We start from the raw sequence: 24,838 nt of genomic DNA, 5'->3' as shown, positions 1-24,838 counted from the left end.
TATTGAGGATTTACTGTATATATTTCTAGTATTTCAACAGTTTTAATGGTTTGTGTTCAAAGTAGTGCACATTATTTCAGTTTAGATTAAGGAATCACTTTCTTTTGGTCAACTGAATTGAACAGTTTATTGCATTATTTTCTTCAGATAATGTGCTTTATCTGCATTTCTCTCTATTGGCAAGAACATTTTGCCTCTCATTTTTTTCACGATCAATCTCCATCTCGATACAAAAGAGGTAACATATTAGTGAAAAAAAGATAGAATAATAAAAATCTGAATTTTTGTACACTATTGCTGAAAATACTATACTTCCTTTCACTTAATCTTATCAGGGTAACACAAGTTTAGGAAGTATTTCGATATCAATAACTTTTAGTGACAAGATTTTCAACTTAAAATTAAACCAATTGTGTTAAAATGCACTTTGAAACGCTGTGAAATTAGAAACTCTGTTTCAATGAAAACATCAAACATAAAAAAAAAAAAAACAGAAGGGAGGAAAAGTAATTCAATCAAACAAGGAAAAAATGTGTAGGAAAAAATGTTTATTGTGAAATGTAACCAAACAGGTGTTAAATTTAATCAGTAAAGTAACAAAAGAAATCAAGACTGGAAACTGAGCGAGATATGTTTATGCAATTCCGGACATATGTCACTAAGTACGTGAAGTACCTGAAAAACCTGTATGTCAATACAAACAATCATCACAAATGCTAAACTCTTTGCCTGAATCGATTTCCAATTCTACACAGGATTCTTGCACCTATGCAATATTTAATAAAAAATTATAGAATCTATTCAAATAACTCTTGTGAAAATGGCACCAGGTGATTACAAATTGTTTGAATAGAAAATGCTCTACACAAATGTGATAAAACTAATTACTCCTTTGAAAAACATTAATGAAGTATCAAAAGCAAATTTATTTTGAAACCAAACCCATTTTAACAAATTTCAAGTTATTTTCTATATAGGAAAAGAATAGCCTGATACAGTCAAGTTTGCCAGTATCTCTTTTGGTTACAACTTTAAACCATTCTCCGTAATTAGGCAACAGCTTCAGGATCTTATCAAAATCAGCAAGACTACTGTAACTTGAAAAACAATGAAAGCTTTTTCCATGGTTGGAAATAGAATAACATCTACAAGGTGCCAATAAACATTATTCTAAAAACTTAATATTATCTACTAAAAATCTAGCAACCACCATTGTATATGGAAATGCTACTGACTAACTCAAGCCATACAAATGTTTATAACATTCTATATTAAAGAAAATCTACTTTAAATAATATAAACAGGTAAAATCTAAAATGCAAATATAACAAGACTTATTTTGGTAATAACTCAATACAGAAATCTGCTCTTTTTTAAAATATAATAAGTTTCATTTTCACAAATTTGAATATACATAGATATTTAATACAATTTGACAAACAAATATAAATAAAACACATGAATATTCACATGAGAAGAGTGATGTGTGATATATTTGAGCAGACTAATTTTCAACAGAACTTCACTACAATGTATGTTACAAGATGCGCACCAAATCATTTTCCTGAGAGAAAGTCTTAAAATATAAGAACAGTTGCTAGATTTTGTGACACATTATGTAAATCAGAAACTATCTGTTCACTACTGAATGCCACTTAATAACAATGAACTACTAAAAATCTACAATCCAATTTCACAGCCTTAATAATGATTTAGAACACAATCTTGGGCTTATTAGATTGTTGCATCAATAAGGTGAAGAGGATCTCTTAGGTGGCATACATGCAATGAATATTCTGATTACAAAATTGTCAACATCTCACTGTTCTGAAATGTTTTTAAAATTCGAAATTGAGATTTGGTTATCATAATACTGAAATGTCATGTTATATACGGAGTTTCAACAGCAAATTAATGGTTTTGTACCAAATTTTTATTTCGTTGTGGAGACTGGTATTAGAGAGTAAACCCTCAATTATTAGAGGCATGCATATGAAATAACACAACGTAACACTAATTTTTTATGTTTTTGAAAGGTGCTAGGTGCATTTACCTTCCATGTTTTGTCATGAAATGATTTGAAATGAAATGCAAAATAAATTATTAACCTTTAGCTGCTGGACCTCTCACATGCCTGTATTCTCATGCACGCTGGCGCATTTTCAAGTACGTGCTATTCAATCTTGCCGCGAAGCACAAAAAAAATCAACTCAAGAACTAATTGTCGTAAACAGATGAAATTGGTTTTATTTCCTTTCTTCAAGACAGAGCTTTTAACGGGAGGTAAAATATATATATTGTGCCTCCCAATAATTAGTGTTAAATGAAGAAGAAGAAAGTTGAATTTTGTTTTAAAAAAGTTGGCATACGGCATGGCACACCCCTGTACCAACCTCAACAGACCAAAGTGAATGAAAAATGTAGTATGGAGCGGCGGTACATTCCTACAACCATGCAAAATTTTGTTGAAATCAGACTGATACATCTTGAGTAAAAAGAATAATAATCTTGTATAAAATGGCAGTGTTGCCCGTTTTGGGACAATGTTCAGAATTTTGCTTCTAGAATTGCCCTATGGATGCTGGAGGAAGCATGACAAAATACCTCTCTATGAGGATATGTAATGCACGTGTTGCACTCTACATATGCTGTTGGTCGAAATATCGACCATCTGGTATTAAGGGGTTCACATATGGTGGTTGAAATTTCGAAACTTCAGGCGGCTAAAAAATATACATGAAATTTAGGTTTTATTTACCAATGCGTAGATGCAGGCATATTTCATTTTTGACGAAAACACGAAATTTCAAAAATTTTGTATGTTTTTGAAAGATGAGATGCATTTTGCTACCATGTTTTGTCACGAAATAATGCAAAATACTCTTAAACACAAAATTTAGGTTTTATTTACACAATTTTTAAACCATTTTTTTTATATACACCACTTTTCATCCGATTTATCACCGAAAATTTATTTTATTTACCGCTTTTGAATCCGAAATTGATTGTTTTTGTACAGAAATTTTGCTTTTCTATTTACCAAAATTATGTGCCTCAACCAATGCGACACCTTCTGAGGTCTGAATTATTCTGAGAGTTATGTAAATCATGGAAAATTTATTAATTCTGCTGCAAACATTTGAGAAGACAAAATGCACTTTGTTACACAATAATAAAGTTAATACTTTGTGAAAAATACATAAATGTGCTATTAGAAGGGAAATGAGTGTAATAAGTAAAGCTCTGAAATTAAATTGAGGGTTTTATTCACCATTTTAACACCAAAATGCCATTTTATGTACCACTTTTGATCTCGAAATATGCCCAGTTTTGTTCACTCTTTTAACATCATAATGCAATTTTATATACTGCTTTTGATCCTGAAACATGCCCTATTTTTGAACGGAAATTTTGATCTATTATTCAGCAAAAATATGTGGCTCTACTAATAAGAATAATTTTTAAATCAAATTTATAATTTATTCACTGTTTTAACACTGAAATGCCATTTTATATACTGCTTTTGATCCCAAAATATGCCCAATTTTTGTACCAAAATCATTCATGTTCACACATTTCACATTTCTAATTTAGGTTTTTACTCAATGTTTTCATGCCAAAATGTAATTTTATACCACTTGAGATCTCAAAATATGCCCAATTTTTGTACCAAAATTTTCATTTTTTATTCACAGTTATAACACCAAAATGCCAATTAAACATCTTTCTTTAACTGATTTTGAAAATCCTATAATGTAAAATAGAACGAGTATGAAAGTAAAAAAATCAAATAAACTATGAAAAAGAACACACTAACTACATAATTGCATCAAAAACATGCAATTAACTGGGCGCATCCATAAAATCCTTCCTACAATTACCAAAAAAGTGAGAGTGAGTAAAATTTTAATGTTAAGTGCTGTGCTGAAGTTTGATGGAATATTTATTGCAAGATGATTACAGGTTGTGATTATTACATACTAAATAATAATTACTCAAAAATTGTAAATGGAAGGATTAATGCGCAACCGAATGGCTAATATTTTCAATTCTGTACTAAAACAACTCAATTAAAAAAAATGAAACATATTTCCCAATATAAATCTAAATTTTTTTTTCTTTCTTGAAAAGTTCTCAAAATGGTCCCATTCAGGCTAACATTTCTTAAATCTCAAAAGAACATATATATATAAAAACTTTAGCATGTGTGTATTTTATTTTCAGAAATCGTAACTTAGAAATGTCTATGGTATCAATATGTATATTATGAGCTTACAAAAATGATATTCTTTTTATCAGTGATACTACATATACACACACACACACCAACATTGTTTAAGAAGTTAACCATCAATATTTAAAAACTCCGATACTGGCTGTCAAAATAGGTAACACTAAAGGTTGTTGAAAAGGTTTTCTACATTTACACTCTTAAACTGAATGTATCAATGATGGTTGCTAGGCCTATTTCAACAGCAAGTAACAAATGGATTCTAACAACCCACATTCTAGAACAATCTGTGTCTCAATATGCAGAAACTATTTTTTCACTTATCTGCATATTGACAATTAAACCAGACAGACAATACCTTTTAAAATATAAATGATTGCAATGCTGGGTTTATAACATTTTTTTTTAAAGGTTGTTTTCTCTCTCCTCAACCACTCTAGTTATGGGAGTCATGCTGGACATAATTTGACCCAGTATGTCACCTGAAGGAAGAGAAGGTGACTGCACTTTAGGGGCAACACCTTTTGATGATTCAGGTTTACCTGCAGGATCCTTTTGTCCATCACTCACTGTATGTTCACTACTGCAAACATTAATGCACTGCTCTTTCTTCATGCTCGATAAAAAAGTGTCTCTACTTGTAACATCAGTGGAAATGTCTTTTTTGCCCAATGCAGACACCTTAGTTGACTGGACAGCTTTCTTTACAGGGTTAGATGAACACTGGCCATTCACATCACTGATATGTCCTTTGGACGATGAAGTCGACAATCTTGATATAGCAGATTTGCCATTGCTCTCAATACTATCTGTATTTGCAAGCCTTTCATGTCTCTTTTCATGTCTTTGATCTTTTTTCTTCACTGAACTAGAAATATTCTCCATTTCACCTTCAGATTTGCATCTCTTATCCAAACTGGGCCGGTTTTTCCTTTTTGATTCACTTTCCTTACAGCTTTCAGACTTAGTGGACATAGTCTTTACTCTTTTCTTCTCTTTCCGTTCACCATCATCGTTCTCTCTTTCACGTTTATGGGTCTTTTGGTCACTCTTGGATTTTTCATCTCTATGTTCTTTGTTTGACTTATCATCTCTTGACACTCTCTTTTCATCATGTTGCTTCTTATCCTTGTCCCTTCTGTGCTTACTTTCATGCGATTCTTCCTTCCTGTCTTTAGCTACAGAATCAGACTTCTCTGACTTTATTTCTACCAACTGTGTTGAACATACCATTGGTGTATGTTGTTCCCCTGGGGAAGGTGTAGGATCAGGGTAATACTGCTGAAGCCTGACGTGCCAAGCTAGAAAATACAGAAAAAAATCATGAACACGTAACATCAAAATAAAAGTAAAAAAAAAAAATAATAATAACCTTTAGCATCTGACTAGTCGAAATTTCGACCGCCACACCTTGAGGATGGATATTATTTTGACCAGCAGCAAGTGGCAGCAATTAATGCACCATTTCTTGAAAACTACACATTATATTTCAGTTATGTCTTTTTTGATCTTTAGTATAAATGAAGGTATGACATACTCCAATTACAAAACAATATATCCATTGTTATTAACAAGAAAAGTGTGAAAAAGTTCTTATTTTCTCTTAGTTTTCCTTTGCTACAGCCGTATAATTATAGGATAGATTTATAAAAGTGGCTACAACTTCTGAACTACTTCAACTTCTAGAAAAAATTAAATTCTACAAGCAAGAATGAGTAAAAAGCAACATTTTAAGCAATGTTTGACAATTAAGGATTCAGGGGGGACATGGGGGCAAAGGCCCAATTGTCAAAATTTGCCAAGACCACATGTTGGAAAATAGCAGCAATTTCATGAAATTTCTTGAAAACTATAAACAATATATCAGTTCTGTCTTTTTTTGTTCATTAGTTTATGTCTATGTCTCCTTACTACCTTAGTGACAATGAAGTTCGACCAGTCACAAATATAGGAGTGCGTTGTGAAAGAAGGAGAACATGCATATGCTGAACATATTTTATTCAGCAGGCTACATGGAACAAAGGAAAACATAAATTTCCGCTGCAACGCAGCAATGTATGGTGTCCACACAAAATAAAACATTTTCGTCCATCTACACGTGACATTGAAGTTCGACCACTGTTAGAGGGGATCCTGTTTACCATGGTGTGACGCCGCCCCGTCGGCGAATAACTGTGGCAATGCGTCGAGGCATGCTGCGGACGAGTCGTTCAAGGTATTCCACATCGATGCGGTGCCATTCCTCCTGCAGGCAGGCGATAAGAGCAGCCACTGTCGTGGGTCCCCTCTGTTGCACACGTCGCTTAAGAACACGCCACACATTCTCAATGGGCGAGAGGTCGGGACTCGATGGTGGCCATGGCAGAGTTCGCACGTGATGGCGAGTCAACCATTCTCTTGTCAGCCACGCTGTATGAGGCCTGGCATTGTCGTGTTGAAAGATGAGACGCCGCCTGTGGAACAGGTGCCTTCGCATTGTGGGAAGATGCCGCTCCAGTATGCGTGTATAGGCATGTACATTCACAATGCCCTCACAGACGTGTAGTGGGCCAACCCCAGGTGCCGTCATGCATCCCCATACCATCACTGACGCAGGTTTCTGTACCCAACGTGCATAACATTTTGCTTCATTCTGTTCCTCCTTCCGACAAATGACTGTTTTCCGTATTTTCCCGTACAAAACATTTAAAATGGATTCGTCCATCCACAAAACCCTGTTCCACTGCCGAAATGTCCATCGCCGGTACATTCGTGCCCACCGTAGTCGATTGCCTTTGTTCAACATGGAAAGGAAGGGTTTACGTTTCGCCTTGTACACTTGGTAACCGTATCGCTGTAGGTAACGGCGAATGGTTCTGGTTGACACTTCAATGTGAAAGCGTTCTCGAGTCCACAGTCGTAATTTGGCCACGGAAACATGATTGTTGGTCTGGATATAGCACCTAAATACCCGTAGGTCACGCACGCTCAGCAGGCGTTTTTGACCGGGGGCCTTACCTGGCTCTGTAGTACCTGTATTTTGGTGGTGTTTGATGATGCAGTGGACGGTTGACTTGGGCAAGTTCAGTTGGTGCCCTATTTCCCGTTCACTGAGTCCATCCCGCTGCAACTCCACCACTCCTCTCCTCACGGTGTTGTCAATAGGTTTGCCCCTGGCCATGGTGATGATGCACTGTGGTTCCTCGGTGCACAGCACGCGCTTATATATGGCGGACTCCCTTATCGTTTCCATGACGTCATGCTTCCATCCAATGCGCCACTATCTGGAATTTTCTGTATGGGTCTGGTGCCTGCTCGAAGTTCAATGTCACGCATATAGTTCCCTGTTTTCGTTCTTTACGTGACCTTGGGTGCAAAATGCTGGGATCACGATTCTTGCCTGCTCACACGCCTCCTCTTACACACGTGTGTCACTTCTGCGGGTCACCCATTCCACCGCCTACGCCTCTGTGCATTTAATCACATATTCCTTTCTGGTCGAACTTCACTGTCACCAAGGTTGTATATACTCGAATTACAAAACAATACAGTCATTGCTACTATTATTAACAAGCACAATTTGAAAAATCCCTTTGTTACCACTGCATCTTTTTGAACAATTTAAATTCTAAATGTAAGAATGAGTAAAAAGCAAAATTTTAAGTCACATTGGTCAATTAAAGGTCTAGGGGGGAAGAGGGGGCAAAGGCCCAAAGTTCAAATTTTCCGTAATTATACAAAATTTCCAAATCCCATAATTTCAGTTTTTTCCCAAAGTTGCAGCATGTGATTACATATTTGTACCCCCACTCCTGTGCCACTGGCACTCATGAATGTTTCCAAAATGGTGCCTTTGGTGATGAAAGTACCTGATCTGTCACACACTTTAACAAAGAATGTAAATACAGAGAAAAATAGTACTCACTTTTCCACAAAACTGTTTTATTTGTAGTTCTATTAATTTCAGTGGCTACACACCATCCTCGTTCACCTACAAATGAAACAGTTTCGTGGAAAAAGTGAGTACTATTTTTTTGGTATTTATCTGCTACAATCAGATGAAATCTGAATGTTTTTTGCATGTATGACATGAGAGCAAGAAAAGTTTGGTCGAAAGCTGAAGGAAATATGACATTTTGTGTTGTATACGATTCCATTATTTGAGCTCTCAAGCATGTAAAATCTCAAGAAGCAAATGAATATGATTAGATTGTTTTGGCATCAGAAGGTGCTTGCGCATTTACCTAAAGCATGAAAATTTTTGAATCTATCAAAATACCACTCTTGTGCAACTGCTACTGCACTGCCCGTGCACTGATCAAGCAATATGAGCATGTATGGCTGAAACAAAGAACTGCCATAGATTTACAATACTGCTGCAACACCACTAATCCCATTGCTTTTCAATTACCAAACTTCTCCTCTTTCTCAGTGTGGATTTGCCTACAAACAGATTCAGTAGACTTGGTTACGTGCTATTGAACTTATTATTTAAAATAAGTGTGAACCAGGGTGGGTCAAATTCGAAATCTGGATCACCCTGAAATCCAGATTCCTTGTTTTTACTATCTGGATTCTGGATTTAAAAAAGCCAGATTTGGCTATCCCTAGTATGTACCAGATGAAATTAAAGAAGCTACTTACCAATGCTTGTAACAGCAGAGACTGTTCGGAACTGATGGATAATATTTCTTGGCAAGAAATATATATCATTATCACAGAGCTGTAGGCGAGCATATCTTATTCCCTGGCGACGTAGTTGATTCAACTTGGCATCTTCTACCCACGTCACACACTGTAAAATGAATTAATTCAATTACTATTATCATCATAGTCACAAACTCAAAGGCCATCAGAAAAAATTTTGAACATATAAATTGGGTTCATGATCAGTACTGCACTTCTAAGTCTTGATCTTTTATTCACCATAAATATATGGCTCTATGCAAAGGGTATCAAAGTTTTCTCGATTGACGAGTTGGTTTTCAAAGTCCACTTTCTGTGCAGTAAGATTAATTGGGACTGGACCTACGGTTAAAAGTCGGACCCGAACCTCTATGTGCCTCCACCAGGTACCAAACCCGGGATGCCTTGATTTCTGGTTTTAAATTTACTGAAAAAGTGTATCAAGTCTTATGGTAATTTCATTTGCCTAACAAGAAAACCATGGACTTGAGTAAAAATAAACTTTCAGTTCCAAATTTCTTTCCTATACCTTTAAATAAAATTGGGCTTTAAAACTTATTTAAAATTTATATCATTTTATAAAGTTTTTACAAACATAAAGCTATTATTCATATACCTCAGCTTTGTTAAAAGCGAATGTCTAAACACCAGTACCAGATATGAAATTTTAGCTGATTCCAATTAAGTACAGATCTACAAATTATCTAACATTCTACTAAATTGATATAAAATTATGAATGTTCCTTGAACATTGAAGAACTGGGATGGGTCATTTAATACTTTAGAGCATGTAACCAGGTGATTGCAGTGGGTTTTCCTTTGAAAATGAAATTGCATTTAGAAACATATTTACTTTATGAAACTATGGCATAAGCATATATGTACTACAACCTACGCCTGCACCAAGACCTAACCAACCATGGCTACCCCTCCACCCTCATCAACAAACAAATAACAAGAGCAATCTCCCACAACCGCACCAAACAACCCAAAACCAACCCTCCAGCTCTGATCACAGCAATACCACCCCCACATTACAAAAATCAGACATACCCGCCACTCCCTCCTTCCCATCCTGCACAGTGATCCTGACACCAGAGACATCTTTCGGGATAAACCTAGGGTCATCTTCTGTCCCCCCCCCCAACCTCAAGAACACCTTGGTCCAAAACACTCCCACTCCCCCCAGCTCACAGGTGCAATAAACCCAGGTGCAAGACCTGCCTCATACTTATCACCTCCCCCACCCTCCAGATCCCCACCGTGGCAGGTGACTTCACCCTTCATCCTAAGTGCACCTGCCACTCATCAAACTTCATCTGCCAAATCTGCGGCAACTTCTACCTTGGTGAAACCTCCATCCCCCCGAACCTTAGGCTCAATAACCATCGCTCCTCCACCCAAACCTCTGACTTCACAGTTGCCATCCACAACAACAGCCATAATAACACGTTCAACAACTGTTTCAGTGTTGCCATAATACATCTTTTAACCCCCCCCCCCCCCCCCGGACCCCTTGATTACAAGGCAACGATGCTACCACTGCACCATTGGGGAGGCCCGGGGACACAATAGAAAACACAACTAAATCGAAAAGTTAAAATAAATGAATAACATGTAAAATACCTTCTACTTTCTAACATAATTATGTATAATACTTGAATTTTCATCCAGCAGACAATTCTAGATATGATAAAGTTACAACAATGCATTTAATTTTAAAAATTGAGGTTCATGAGCACTTTCACATGGAATGCCCCAATGTATGACTTCAGATAATTAAACTGTTTCGAATTTTATACTGGAGATAAAACTATTATTACCTGTGATGTGGGTGGTTCATGAAGATCCAACTGAAGCTTCTCGACAAGTTCTGTGAAATCACCTGCATGAAATGCAACTACATCTTTAACTATTCGGTTCAATTCATATGGCTGACCACCATGTACAGCCTTCAGCACACCTGCAAATAGGTATTTAATGTATGAACTTAATTTTACATGGACAATTTACACAATTTTAAATAGATCAGGGTGGCCACTCTGGGACCATGATAAAAATTTAAGTATAATTCCCAGTTTTCAAGGCAAACTTTAAAAAAATCAAGGGTACAAGCAGATGTTTTTCTCTATTTCAATCTTAGGTATTACTGCCTCTCACATGCCACACACAACTGCTTAACTTCAAGATTAGTAACAAAATGTTATTTGTAAATAATTGTTAATACTGTTTCAGTTTCCAATTTCAAAGTAAAGAAATACAACACTCTCAGTTGCAAGTGCAAAGAAAATAAACTTTTCTTGCAACAAATAACAATTTGTTGGACCTTTGCATCTCTTCTGTTGTCACCGCCATGCCGCGTGAAGTTTTGATTTGAAAGCATTTGTGACATCAGCACGTTTCTGACAATAGGTAAGAATATGCAATTAGCAGCAGCTTACTTTGACTTGAGTTTCATGACAAAATTCAGAAATAAACAGTATTTTTTAACTGCTGTACTCTTAGTTGTTACATGGCAGTGGAGAAGTTAAGTTCTGTCGATCAGCGATCTGAACCATGCCAAAATGCAAATGTGTTTTTAGTGACGACTTACAAAAACGGTTTTCTGACTTTAGGCCTGGAAGAAAAAACTCCCGAGGCAGAATGTCAATTTATGTTATTATTTTAAAGTAAGAGACCAAGCTTCACAACCGTATAATATTAGGAGCATAGTGAATAAATATTAGAATATTCAGATATTTGCCTACAACGAGGCCTATTATTAGTTATACGGAAACGGTGTAAAATTATTTTACAGGGGTGTGTGATCTATAAGCCCACCAAAACACCAGTAAGTACAAAACGTGTCTCTTCGTCTAAAGTTAACAACATTTTGCAATCTAAAAATGTCCTCTTTTTTAAAGTTTGTCATCTGGTAACCCTAAAGTCGTAGCCGTATATTCTTTGAAATACAGTCTAAATAATGCACAAAAGTATTCTGGCCACTGAAAGAAAAGCAGCAAACTGTTGCTGCGGACACCCGCTCTGCATGATTGACGCAAATCAACTCCCACGCACTTCGAAAAGCCATAGCGGAAGGCTTTCTGCTACCCCTAAAATCTGCAAATGAACCGGTACTTCCTTTCACACCTGCTACCCATCAACCCTCGTTTGGGGATCTTCTCATGAGCGGCATGCTGTATGACAACTTCAACTTTCTCCTTCTTCATTTAACACTAATTAATGGGAGGCACAATGTATAAATTTTAATTCCGCTATGATTTTTTTTGTACTTCACAGCAAGTATGAAAAGCGTGGGTTTGAAAATGCACCAGCACGCGAGACGTCCGGGGGCTAAAGGTTCAACATCAGGCTATGTGCCAATCAATGCAGTTTGAAACTATACCAAGTGATTGTGCACAGATAAGATATTTCTGTGCTTAGTATTGTCAAGACACAATTTTCAAGATTAAACTTATGATTAGTTAACTACTGCTTACATTCATATTAAAACATTCTGTGCTGGTTAAGAATGGTGATATCTCAAACTGGCTGATGTAAACAGAAAGATGAAGTGAATATTAAAAAACTGGCCCTAAATGCTGCAGTGAGGTGCTGACCAGATATCATTTTGCAGATAAAACACAAAACCGTATTAACAGATATACACACTGCTTATGGCTTTTTCAGATACATAGACAAAGAATTCTGTAATATATACATACATATAATTATATTTAGGCTTAACAACATCAATTCAACCTGCAAAATTTGCTCTAATAGTGAGATTTCAGTACTTACCAACAGCAGCTGTTGTCTTGCGGTCTAACCCATGGCCAACGTGATCAGCATGAGATTTGGTCCTGTCTTCAAACATAATTTCCCTGGCTTCAGATGATCTTGGTAGATACTGGAGGTTCCGCAGCTCATTGATGCCGGTTCTGAAAGAGTAATAAAAACAAAGAAATACTGAACCTGAAAAGAAGTGACACAGACAATTTTGATTTTCATACATAAATAGACAACATAATGTTAATTTGAATAAACTTGAACTAGTCCTAGGATAGCTGCATCAGAAATTTCAGCAGGGCCATATATTTACAAACAATGGACACATTTCTGGATTTCTGATAGAGATTGGAGGGTTGGGGCAGGAAGTGCTACTTGATTTGCTATCTTCAGTCACAAATTGGCAAAGTAAACTTGCTGTGTTTTGTATGTTTCTGATCCAAATTATTAGGGGCCACATATTTTTGGTGAATAAAAGATTAAGATTTTAATACAAAAACTGGTCACATATCAGAATCAAAAGCAGCATATAAAATGGCATATCATTGTACAATGGTGAATAAAACCATAAATTCGATTTAAAAACCACACTTATTACACAAATTGAAGATTTACCTTCTGTACCATATTTATATAGTTATCAGAGTATTGCTTCTCAAATATTTCCAGGAGAATTAATCAATTTTCAGTGAATTGCGTAAATTGCAAGATAATCCAGATTTCTGAAAGTGTCAGGTCAGCAAAGAAATACTAAATTTCATATTTAAAAGTTTATTTCACATTTTGCAGTTCATTCTGCATCATTTCATTACAATACATGGTGGAAAAATTCACCTCACACCTTTCAGAAACATGAAAAGTGAACATTGTATGCCTCTATCAATCATATTTCACAAAAAGATGTTCACTTCAAGAAGAAAAAAGAAAGAAAAACAAAAACAGGCATCCCTAGTAAAAACAGAATAATTACCTCTTTCTCTTAGAAGGCGACTTTGGCATATCAGCTGTTGGAATGAGTTGCTCTCCAGGACGGATCCAGAGGATGGGACCATCATTTGACTCTTGTGGTGTCTCCATCCTTGCAACTGAGAGTGGGCCCCACGGCATTGTCTGAAGGAAAAAGAATAAGAAAAAAAATTGTGTGGTGCAAATTTTAGAGTTAAGATAAAACTAAGTTAAATTTACAGTAGGTAAAAATTCTGTAAAGATTGGAATCATACTTACTGTTTTTTACGATCTTACATTTAATTAAACATGAGCTGGAATTGAAGGCGAGGAGAACAAACACTACGAGTATGGAAATGATTTAATTATGGCATTCTAAGATATAGAAAAGGCATACGATAGCATGGACGGAACAAAGATTTGGAAGCTCCTATGAGAGAAAGGAGTTGAGGAAGATATCGTGTATGTAGAGTGCAGAGCACATACAAGGCCAACCAGAGCTGTGTGAAGACACCAGTGGGAAGAACAAAGTGGTTCAGTATAAGTAATGGAATAAAACAGGGAAGGGATCTTTCCCCACTGCTCTTCATAATTACAATGGATGCAATTAATGAAGAGGTGGGTAAGAAGATAGGAGAGGAAGAGATGAAGGCCCTGTTATTTGCTGATGACTTGGTGATGTGGGGAAAGGGGGAAGAAGTACAGAGAGAGCTTGATAGTTGGAATGAGGAAATCAAGAGAGCTGGAATGAAATTCAGTGCAGAAAAGAGCGAGATGCTAATAACAACAAGAAACAGAGTCAGAAATGAACCAAGAATAATGATGGACACAGATGAGTTAAGGGTAGCAGAGAGCTTCAAATATCTAGGAAGCATATTTGAGAGAAGTGAAAGAATAGATGAGGAGGTAAACAGAAGAGGACAAATGTGTGGTGGACTATATTAAAGCGTTTGAAGATTAGTATGGGACAGGGATGTATAGTGGAACCACGAGCAAAACAACTTGCGCAGACCTGCGGCTCCTGTGCACCGTACCCCCACGAGTAGGGAAGGGGGAGAGTGGACAATGCTTCCTTATGGCTCGAGGTGGAGGGAAGAAGGGAAAGCTGCATGGGGACTTCTTGTCCCAAGGTTTTCTTCCTTGTGGTTGATCTATACCTATGAAATGCAAGAAGGTAATATCGGGGTGAGTAAAAAGTTCATTTGTTTTTTTAACATGGGAAACATTGAAGCCGGAGAAGTCTAGAAAGCCAAGTGAGGATCTTGAGGTGGGCAGGCGACATGCATGCAACCTGATACACATATTCACACAGGCACAACGCATTTCGACTTTTGACAAGGCACAGTGCAATTATGCCGGTTCGTCATGGAAGTCAACAAACTGGCCATGCGTATCTTGTTATGACATTGGAAAAATGGATGAAAGCTGCGAGGGAAATTTGTGTGGTGGAAGGTGAGGTCACAGTGAATATTAAGACAGCACAGAAATCGTTCAAGTGGTTTTCGTCTAGGGGCATGAGTGCGGAAGACAAGCTCCGATGTGGAAGACCGGGTGCCATGGATGCAGATGCTCTGCTACGACACATGACAGCCGATGCAAGTGTCAGTACAGGACAAACTGGCATGACAGGTTGGATCGTCCCTAAGCACCATGGTTCGCTCTATTCACCAAATGGGTTTTGTCTCTCAGCAGCCTCAACTTGTTTCCCACGAGCTGACACCACAACAGGCTGAACGAGTCTCAATCTGTCAACAATTGCTTGAAAATCCACAGGACAACAGGTTTTGGTGTTGAATTGTCACAGGTGATGAAAAGTGGATCTTCCTTCGATTTTCTGCCTGTGGTAAGCAGTGGTTGCGGCCACGGCAAGAAGCAATGCCAGTTGTTTAAAGTGGACGGTTTGAAAAGAAGGTCATGTTGTGCATATGGTGGAATATCGATGGTCCAGTGTTTTGGGAACGCATACAAGATGGTCATGCTGTCAATGGGAACCTTTACGCTGTACAACTGCAGCGGGTCCATTATGCTCCAGAAGTACCCAACATTGATGCGTCAGAAGAGAACCTTGTTGCAGGTCGATAACGCCCCATGCCACCAATCATGAATTGTTACCAAGAAACTGCAGGACTAGACTAGAGGTAGTAGAACACGGAATGAGGAGATCCGACAGACAGTGGGGGTGGTGAAGCTTCAGGACAGGATAGATCAGGCACAGATGAGATGGTTCGGACACATGAAGAAGATGGATGCAGAAAAACTGCCAGAAGAGCTTAAAATGCACAACGAGTGGGAATAAGGCCGAGGGGGAGACCAAGATGTCAGTGAAAAGAGAAGATAGCAGAGAGTGTTAGGAGAAGAGTACAAGATTGGAATACCGTGGAAAGAGAGGAGTGGTGGAAGACCAGGAAAAAATGGAGAGCCTTGACTTCTATGCCGACCCAGCCAGAGGCAGGAAACTGCAAATGATGATGGCATATCTCTGAATCAACCACGTTTGGAAAGGGAATGGTGAACCAAATAATCAGCACTAAAGATTACCATCTGAAAATCACATGAGGATGGAAATAGGTGATGGAACAGATCCAAGAACAAATGCAAAGACATACTCAAGGGATATGAACCCAAGCACTGGTTTTTGAATGCACTACACTTGTGGATCCTAAAGTGTGGATTACCAAAATCTTGGGAATGTCAGTTGTGTTCCTCATTGCTCAATTTTTGCTTATTTTCAATTTCCGCTGTTTAGACCAAAACAAACTCAAAGAAATTCTTACCCCAGCCATGATCGAGAGAGTGCAACATTCTGGCACGAGATTAGTGGCTGACTCCACGATTGATGGTGAAGGAATTGGGCATTTGCAAGGATGCAGTGCATACAATCGTCCAATCCAAGAACATGTGACAGCAGTTGTGCGATCGAAAAGGCCTCCAAAAGCATCACGAGCGTTGCCAAAAATGTGTTATGGCAGATGGCAAGTATTTTGAAGACCAATAAAGGTAATTTGTTTGTAACTTTTGTTTGATTGTTTTCTGATACCATTCATCGAACTTTTTAGACACAGGGTGTATATTCCATATAAACCTGGGCAAGTTAACCTATGTAATGCCCACATTTGGTGTGTACCTCTACTTTCCTATAGTTTTCAGCACACCATGTGGCTTCATTACAAGACTGGACAAGATTTGGGCTAAAATGCGATAGAAAAACAGGGTAGTCACATCTCTAACATAACATAATTTCCAATCTTTCATGTCTGGCTAATAACTTAGGGCAACTGTTTGCTTGTTTTTAACTTGGTAACTCTTCAACAACCTATCTTCTGCATTATCTGGGCCCAAATCTAGTCCAGTCTCATGATGTGGTGAATGCTAGAGGAAATTAGAGGTTACAGTGGTATACACAAGTACTGCTTGACAAATTCTCAGTGACTACTTTTAATATTTTTTTCTCATGCATACTACACATTTTTCAGGAATAGATTTTAAGTATGCTGATGTAGAAGCTGTCAGCAGAATGTTTGACATTTTATTTTAATTCCTAAAGTTTTCATTGGGTAAAACAAAGTGCATGAACATGGCTTGACAAATCGAAATATCGTGAGAAATATGCATCAAACAAAAAAAAAAAGTTCCATATGAAAGTATAATAGTATTGTGGGGGCAACCTTGAAATGTTAAAAGGGAATCCCTATTTTTTATTGCAGATTCGAATTTGACGTCTGAAAATACGTAGGTTCTGTCCGACACATTGTTCCATTCATGATAGATGGCACCGTCTGTTCGCCTCTTACCATCGGGGTGCTAGATGTAAGTATTCCATGCAATGCTCGAAATGATGTCCTCGAAATTCAATGCATTTGTTGATCCGTTGTTCAAATGTTTGAACACAATGCAGAAGTGTATCTGCATCAATGTGTGCGCAAGCATGTCTTATTCATTCGATCACGTTTGTGCGGGTTGTTGGCACATATTGATAAACACGTTCTTTCAGAAATCCCCACAAAAAGAACACCAGCGACGTGATGTCTGGCGATCTGGCAGGCCAATGCACTGGATCGCCTCTACCGATCCAATAACCATTGTACATGCGGTTTAATTCCTCCCGTGCTACTATTGCATTATGTGCTGGACAACCGTCATGTTGGAACCACATGTGCTGTTGCAGTGCAAGGTTTACGCCATCAAGCAATGTCTGAAATTCCTCATGCAAAAACGTTCGATATTTGTGACCGTCCAAAGTACTGTCAATAACATAGGGACCAATCAGTTTGTTGCCTATGATTCCACACCACACATTAACCAAACAAGGACGTAGACATTCAACTTCATGCAACCAATGTGGGTTTCCATATGCATATTGTGATGATAAACCTGACCATGGGTTATGAAGGTTGACTCGTTGGAGAAAAGTACTGTACGAAAGAACTGCTGGCGGACTAGTATTTGTTTGTGTGCTCATTTACAAAACACCACTCGATTGTGAAAATCATTGCCATGAAATTCCTGATGCATGGATACGTGATAGGGATGAAATTTGTGATGTTTCAATATTATCCAAATACTATTGCGAGAAATTCCTGACTGCGATGATATTAATCATGTACTTGCCTGGGGATTATGAGCCATCGTGGCTAGGACTACAACTTGATTATGTTCTCCAGTGGCAGTTGCTCTACAAACCCTTCTTTTACGTTGCACACTTCCTTCGGCACAAAACTGTTTGACAACTCAAACAAACTAAGAATGCAATCGTAGCCTGTCAGGAAAACATTCTGCATAAAGGGTCAAAGGATCATTAATGTTCCTTCTGCATTCACCATAAACCAAGATCTTCTACCGATAGATAATCCATGATGTTGAATACCCCACTTAACTGTGTTGTTCGACTCTTTGCAGTCACACTGCACTGACCATACAATCACTGACTACTGAGAGCACAAGCACCATGCTTCTAGGCCACAGGATCCCTCCTCAAACACTTGCCAGCCACTGCATTTGTGAGACACAACCAACACTTTGCACTTACGGCACCACCTGTCTATCACGAATGGAACAAAATATGTCTGACAAAACCTACGTATTTTAGGATGTCGAATTCGAATCTGCAATAAAAAATAGGAGTTCCCTTTTAACATTTCAACGTTGTCCCCTGTTCCACAATACTATTATACAGTACTCTCATATGGAAAATTTTTTTGTTCGATGCATATTTCTCACGATATTTCGATTTGTCAAGTTACATCGGACATGCATCCCACTGGACATGCCAAAAGGAACCTCTACTTGTGTGCAAATGTTGACGTGTGGTGCGAGTTATTCTCTACCTAAAGCTGACCCAAGTCAAGAATTTCTTAATCTGCACAGCTAACATGAATTCAAGCATCTTTTCATTATGTCACGGCATACAACAGATAAATTTATCTAAATCAAATACAAATTACACATCCTGTCACACAAGAGCCATATCATCAATATTTTTTGCACAAGAAATAACATAAATAAACTTCCTGAGTACTGAAAATCCACAATTATTTGTAGGCATAGGCTGATATGAAATTTTGGCCAATGCCGATATAAAACTTAATGATACCGATATAAAATTCCAAATGGTCCTTGAAGAGCCTGAATAGTTAATTGACCTAATTAATAATGTTTGTTTCCAGGTGACTGCATTGCAAAAGAAGTTGCATATTTAGACATTTACTTTTTAAATAAGTAGGACATGGAGATTATACATAAAAATTATAACAAAATGGTAGAATTTTGCACTAAACTACAAGATATTTATAGATATATCAGATCGGTAAAATAATCGGTAATGTTACTGATAAACCAATACTCCTATATCGGCTGATACTGATAGAGTATGGATTAATCTGTCCCATCCCTAAATATTTGTACAGCTGCTGCTACACTTCTGAATATCTGCAACAGCTTTTTTTCTTGCTTCTGCCATTCTCGTAGCCTTGCCTCACCAACATTGAATTTCCAAGTCACACATTTATGTTGTGTTTGGGATTCTAAACATAGTGGGGGGAGGGAGAGACAGAGAGGAGAGAGGTATGTGTGCTTGGTTCCATCTTCGTCCTCATGGCAAGATGTGGTGGCTCTTTACATAGGTAGGATATGATTCACCCTTGATTGACACAGTAACTAACAGCTTTATGATCTACAGCTAAGAAAGATTTATCTTCAACCTGAATTCTGCTGTGTGTTACATGCAAGACATAATATGTTATACATGCATAAATATGGTATAGCTACTTACAAGCCTTAAGAACTCATTTGCTTCCAGTTTTGCGAGGAGATCTGGAAAATAGCCACCACATTCTTCATGAACAGTTCCTACCAAACTGATTTGGTTTAATGGGCCATATCTGACAGTTCCTTCAGAATAATGGCTGATAGCCTAAAAAGAAAAATAACATGGAAATAAAAAAAATATCTGTAACAAGGGTAATTACCATATTTACTCATGTATAATGCACACTTTTTTCCCAAATATTTGCCCCCAAAACTGTGGTACTCTTATGCTGGAATAATTTGGACAGGCAACTTGAAACCATGAATGTTTTCACTATGTCACTGTGTATAACACGTATACATCAACGGGCACAAATACAAATTACCAGGGTGTAAAACAAAAAAAAAAAAAAAAAAAAAGTGAAATGGCAGTTTCCCATGATTTTTCACTCTGTAACGGAACATTTTACGGCACCGAGAAAAGCAATGCCATTCTGGCAGATTTCAAGCATGCACCTCCCGTCACATCAGTATGTATCAGTATCAGCAGTATTTGTCGGACAAGAAATAATAGAAAATAAGAAACAGGCGAGGTGACATGGGTTGGTGTCTCATTGTATACACAAGACGAAATTCTCCTCTTGGTCCACATAGCAACAGATTTACGACCTTCAACTAAGAAAGCCATTTCTTGAACCTAAATTGAACTGCGCATTATAGATGAAGTATAATTGTAGGATCAGCCACACTTTTTACACTATAAATTCAATATTTATGGTCACACAACAATATGATATAACTTGGTTTAAGACAACAATTATTATTTATTGTATATATATTATATATTAATTTGATACAATCGAAATAAAACACCAAGTATAACAAAAACAGAAGTCTCATAACTTCAAATTTTGTGGCAACTTCTCTCTATACATGAAAAAAGTTGGTTTGCCAGTGGTAAACCAAATAACATGGGAGAATATGCCACTGGTATCATGAAAATAATGTAGATATCAATAAAACTCACTTGTTCTTTGTACTGGGACATAGTTGTGGTTTCAATATCCGATCCTCTTCCAAGAACAGAACACTTTACAGTCAGTGTTGGATATGCATCTGCCATATGATCTAGGAGGTCTGGAAGGTACCGAGCAGCATCATGGACAATTCCAACAACATGAAGAGGGACACCATTTTCATCCTCTGCGAATACAACCTAGAATATCACAACATAAAGATTAGCAAATAGCACAGTATGCAGGAATTCCAGACAAAACACAGTAAAGAATTACATGAAAAACTTCTATACTTATGTTGCCCGTTCCGCATGGTCAAAGGTTTACAAAATTTAAGTGAAACAAATAACACTTGCAAAGAAGCTTTCCGCATACTTGGCTAATTTCCTTACAATCCTGAAAATGACTCTGTATCAGTTGGTACCTTGCCTGGGGATTTTGTAAACAAGTTTCCACCTACCAAACATCTATAAGATCTGATGCAGTTGAAAAAGAGAGAGACTGGAATTGTTAAAAACAGATGTTATTTAACATGTAAATTACTTTTTTTAGATGTCAATCTACTACTTAGACTGACAACTATCTGTTGATGTAGTGACTGAATCAAACTGATTAAACAACAGCTGATACTAGATACAGTGGAGCCTCGATTTTATATTCATCAGGGAACCAAGCTAAAAAAAATTAAAATGCAGGAAAATGTAAAATCCGGGTTCCACTGTATTAACAACAAATGAATCAGACATAAATTATTTACTTGAAATTTGTGATACGACATAGCAGGAGATTTACAGGTTCCATGTACAAAGTGACCACAAACAAGAGAACCTACAACCAAAATCCTTCATGCACCTTCCCATTCATCCATTCAACTCAGGCCATAAGGAAGCCTACTCCACTCAGCCCCTCCCCTCCATGTAGAAGTATGATGCACAGGTTCTTTTGCGTGTAGTTTCAGTATACTTGCAGAATATTTTTGAAGCTTCAGAACCATATTTCTTGCTTTTTACTTACAGGAAAACACTACAACACTATTGTATTAAACATGCACAAAGGTATCACAGAAGTAAGAAATTTAAGCATTCTGATGTTCCATTTTCAGCTGATATTCAATTATCAAAAATAGCTTCATCATACAGTGGAACCCTGATTTCACATTTTCCCCACATTATACATTCAATCTTGATGGTTCCAACATAACAAAGTGTTACAAAATGTTCCCCAATTTTGCATTTTCCTGCATTCCAAGTTTTTTTTAGTTTGGTACCCTGAAAAACATAAAATCGAGGTCCCACTGCATTCATACTTGTATATTTTTGGTACATTTGTATGTTTTCAATGACTTCATTGATATTTCAATTAAGAATTCATATCACCAATCATCCTTATATGCAGAGAAGAAATTTCAGTTTGTGCATTATATCTTCACAGATTTTACACTGGTACAGAAGCAGCCGACCCAGCCAGAGGCAGGAAACAGTGAAGGATGATGATGATGACAGAAGCAGCTATTTATATAATTCAAGGAAGGATACAGTCCGGCCAAATGAAATGAAACTAGCTGGAAACTAAGATTTCAAACGCGAGAGGGGAAGCAGGTACAAGACACCAAACCACCCTGTGGCATTTTGCTTGTATGGGTTCGCTTGTTGTGTTTATTACTGCTTGCTGTGTTGTGTTTGTGAGGTCTCGTACAATTCGTAACAAATCGTTTCGAAGTGGAACAAAGAAAACTGTCGTTTTGGTTCCTGTTGCACATTCTACAAAACGCCCTCGAATACACAATGCCACAAACCATTCAGTTACTTCATTTTCTTTATTACATTTATAATACTATGTGTAATAATAGTAAATAGTAATACTATTATTAGTGGATACTATCCTGATTACTGCTGTGTACATTTGTGCTAATTATAATATTTACTAAGGAGATCAATTTAATTAAATAATCCAAAATGTTACTGGTTTACAAACAAGTTTATCTACTAATGTGACATGATGAATACTTTCCTGATATATATTCTGTTTGCTTATATAGTATATGGATGGCTATTATTTTTCATTCTGTACCCTTACATAACTCGTAAACATCTCTACGTATTTTAGCAGCGATGTTTCTACGTTTGAAACTTAATTTGTTTTCACAGCAGACCATCTTCCTGCCCAAAGTGCAGTCAGCCCTATTTTGCCAATGAACACGCCCAGTTGGCGCATTCACACTTCCATCCATGGTCTCAGCTAAGGCAGCCATACAGTATTCTCTACACATGGTCAGACATATTCATAATTCTTTTTAAGTCCACTTTATGCACAGTAAGGCTAATCGGGACTGGACCTACAGTTTAAAGTTGGATCCGAACCAGTATGTGCCTCCACCAGGTATAGAACCTGGGACCCCTTCGTACTCTTGAGCCAATTATTCATTACATTTTTTAACTAAGTTCTATTGTAAGTTTGTAAATCCAGGTCACTGGAAATTGATGCTTAAAATTTAACAAAATAAAAAAAATATTGTAGGAAAAGTACAAGCTTCCACCATGCATGCTGTTTCTATACATTTTAACAAGGCAAAGTTCCCCCATTAAACTCAAACTTCTGTCTTCCCTTTTCAACTACACATGTCTATGGAAATGTCTGGCCTCGGTTCAAGTAGCAATATGTCTGCCTCCACTGAGCAGAATAGAGCAAGGCAAAAGCAACTTTTGAAAGACTAAACTATTTGCACACTTTTGATACAGATTACACAGTAATCACCACCAAAGATTAACTAATGTGGCCACCCTGGTACAAATGTAGCAGTAGATCAATTAAATTGTGCTTATTAACCTTTTGGATCCCAAGCATCTCGATCGAGATACCCAAATGTAACCCTCAGGGTCCCAAGCGTCTCAATTGAGATGCTGTGTCAAGGTCGTAGTTTTTACATTATAACTTTTTCTATTTTTGGCTAGAATTTCGATTTTTTAAATATATATATTTTTCCTAACACATGTATTTAACAGAAATGGTTTTTTGCATTTTTTTTGTCTTCATGAAAATGGGGGGGGGGGGAAATGCAGGAAAAGGTATTTCTCTTTTGCGTCTCTTTTCAAGGTCAATTTTTTTGCCGACAAAGTAAGACCGGCTTGTTGTTCTAAAGCAACTTTGTTTTTTTAGCACAAGTGTCCACAAGTTGCGACAGGGGTTACCCTGCATTGTCTAAAAATAGAATTTTAAGCAACTGCAAGAATCGGTGCTCATTTTTCACTGTGTTCTAGCTTTTCGTCCAAGAATGTTGTGCGTAGGTGTCGTTTTGTGCCCAAGTGCGAGGACATTTTTTGGGTGAAGTGACAATTTTTTAAAATAATTTTTGGTGTTTTTCTCCCTTCCCCCTCCATATATACGCCAAATTTCCATAAATTGTGCATTTTGACATTTTTTGGGGGGGTGGGGGGAAACACCATTTTTTTAAAGAAAAGTATTTATGAGGGGATTTCCCCCCTTTACCCCTCCATATGTACGCCGAATGTGCATAAATTGTATATCGTCTGAATCTGTGATTCATTCTGCGTACAACGGTATATCATTCATATCTCCAGGGAAAATAGTCTCTGAGTTATAGTCATTTCAAGGTACCACTGCATTTTGAAGCTTGATTCAGTGGTGTGCCGACAATTCCTTTTGGGGGTACAACTCAAGTTACATTGGTCATATGATAATAATGCAAATATTTTTGTGTTCCTTACATGTCAGCGATTATTTCCATGTGCATATTGACACTGTCATGTACTTTTCTCTTGGGGGGAGGGTGGGAGAACCAATTTTTTTTTTCCGAAATTTTGGAATTTTGAGAGTTAGCCCCCTCCCCCGTGTCACATATATGCCTAATTTGCATAAATTTCATATAGTCTGAATCTCTGGTTCATTCCGCGTACAACGGTATATCACTCTCTCGGGCAATTAGTCTCCGATCTACACTCATTTAATTGAA

General features: G+C 37.3%; 1 protein-coding gene across 2 annotated transcripts in view; it reads right to left on the bottom strand.

Moving 5' to 3' along the window:
• Positions 1-531: 531 nt before the first annotated feature.
• LOC145984252 (uncharacterized) overlaps positions 532-24,838 on the bottom strand; it is a 123,875-nt gene continuing 99,568 nt past the window's right edge. For both annotated transcript variants that reach the window (XM_083117854.1, XM_083117855.1), the window contains exons 4-10: positions 20,880-21,068; positions 19,878-20,018; positions 13,635-13,774; positions 12,677-12,816; positions 10,720-10,859; positions 8,855-9,005; positions 532-5,532 (exon numbers count right to left, since the gene is read on the bottom strand). In XM_083117854.1, coding sequence (XP_082973980.1) covers positions 4,637-5,532; positions 8,855-9,005; positions 10,720-10,859; positions 12,677-12,816; positions 13,635-13,774; positions 19,878-20,018; positions 20,880-21,068 — 1,797 coding nt within the window. In that variant the 3' untranslated portion in view covers positions 532-4,636. The remainder of the gene's footprint in view (positions 5,533-8,854; positions 9,006-10,719; positions 10,860-12,676; positions 12,817-13,634; positions 13,775-19,877; positions 20,019-20,879; positions 21,069-24,838) is intronic.

This window comes from Lepisma saccharinum, chromosome 2 (assembly GCF_977018435.1).
Source record: "Lepisma saccharinum chromosome 2, izLepSacc3.1, whole genome shotgun sequence".
Classification (NCBI taxonomy): Eukaryota; Metazoa; Arthropoda; class Insecta; order Zygentoma; family Lepismatidae; genus Lepisma; species Lepisma saccharinum.
The sequence above is the reverse complement of the archived record's forward strand: the minus strand, read 5'-3'. Positions and strand labels throughout refer to the sequence as shown.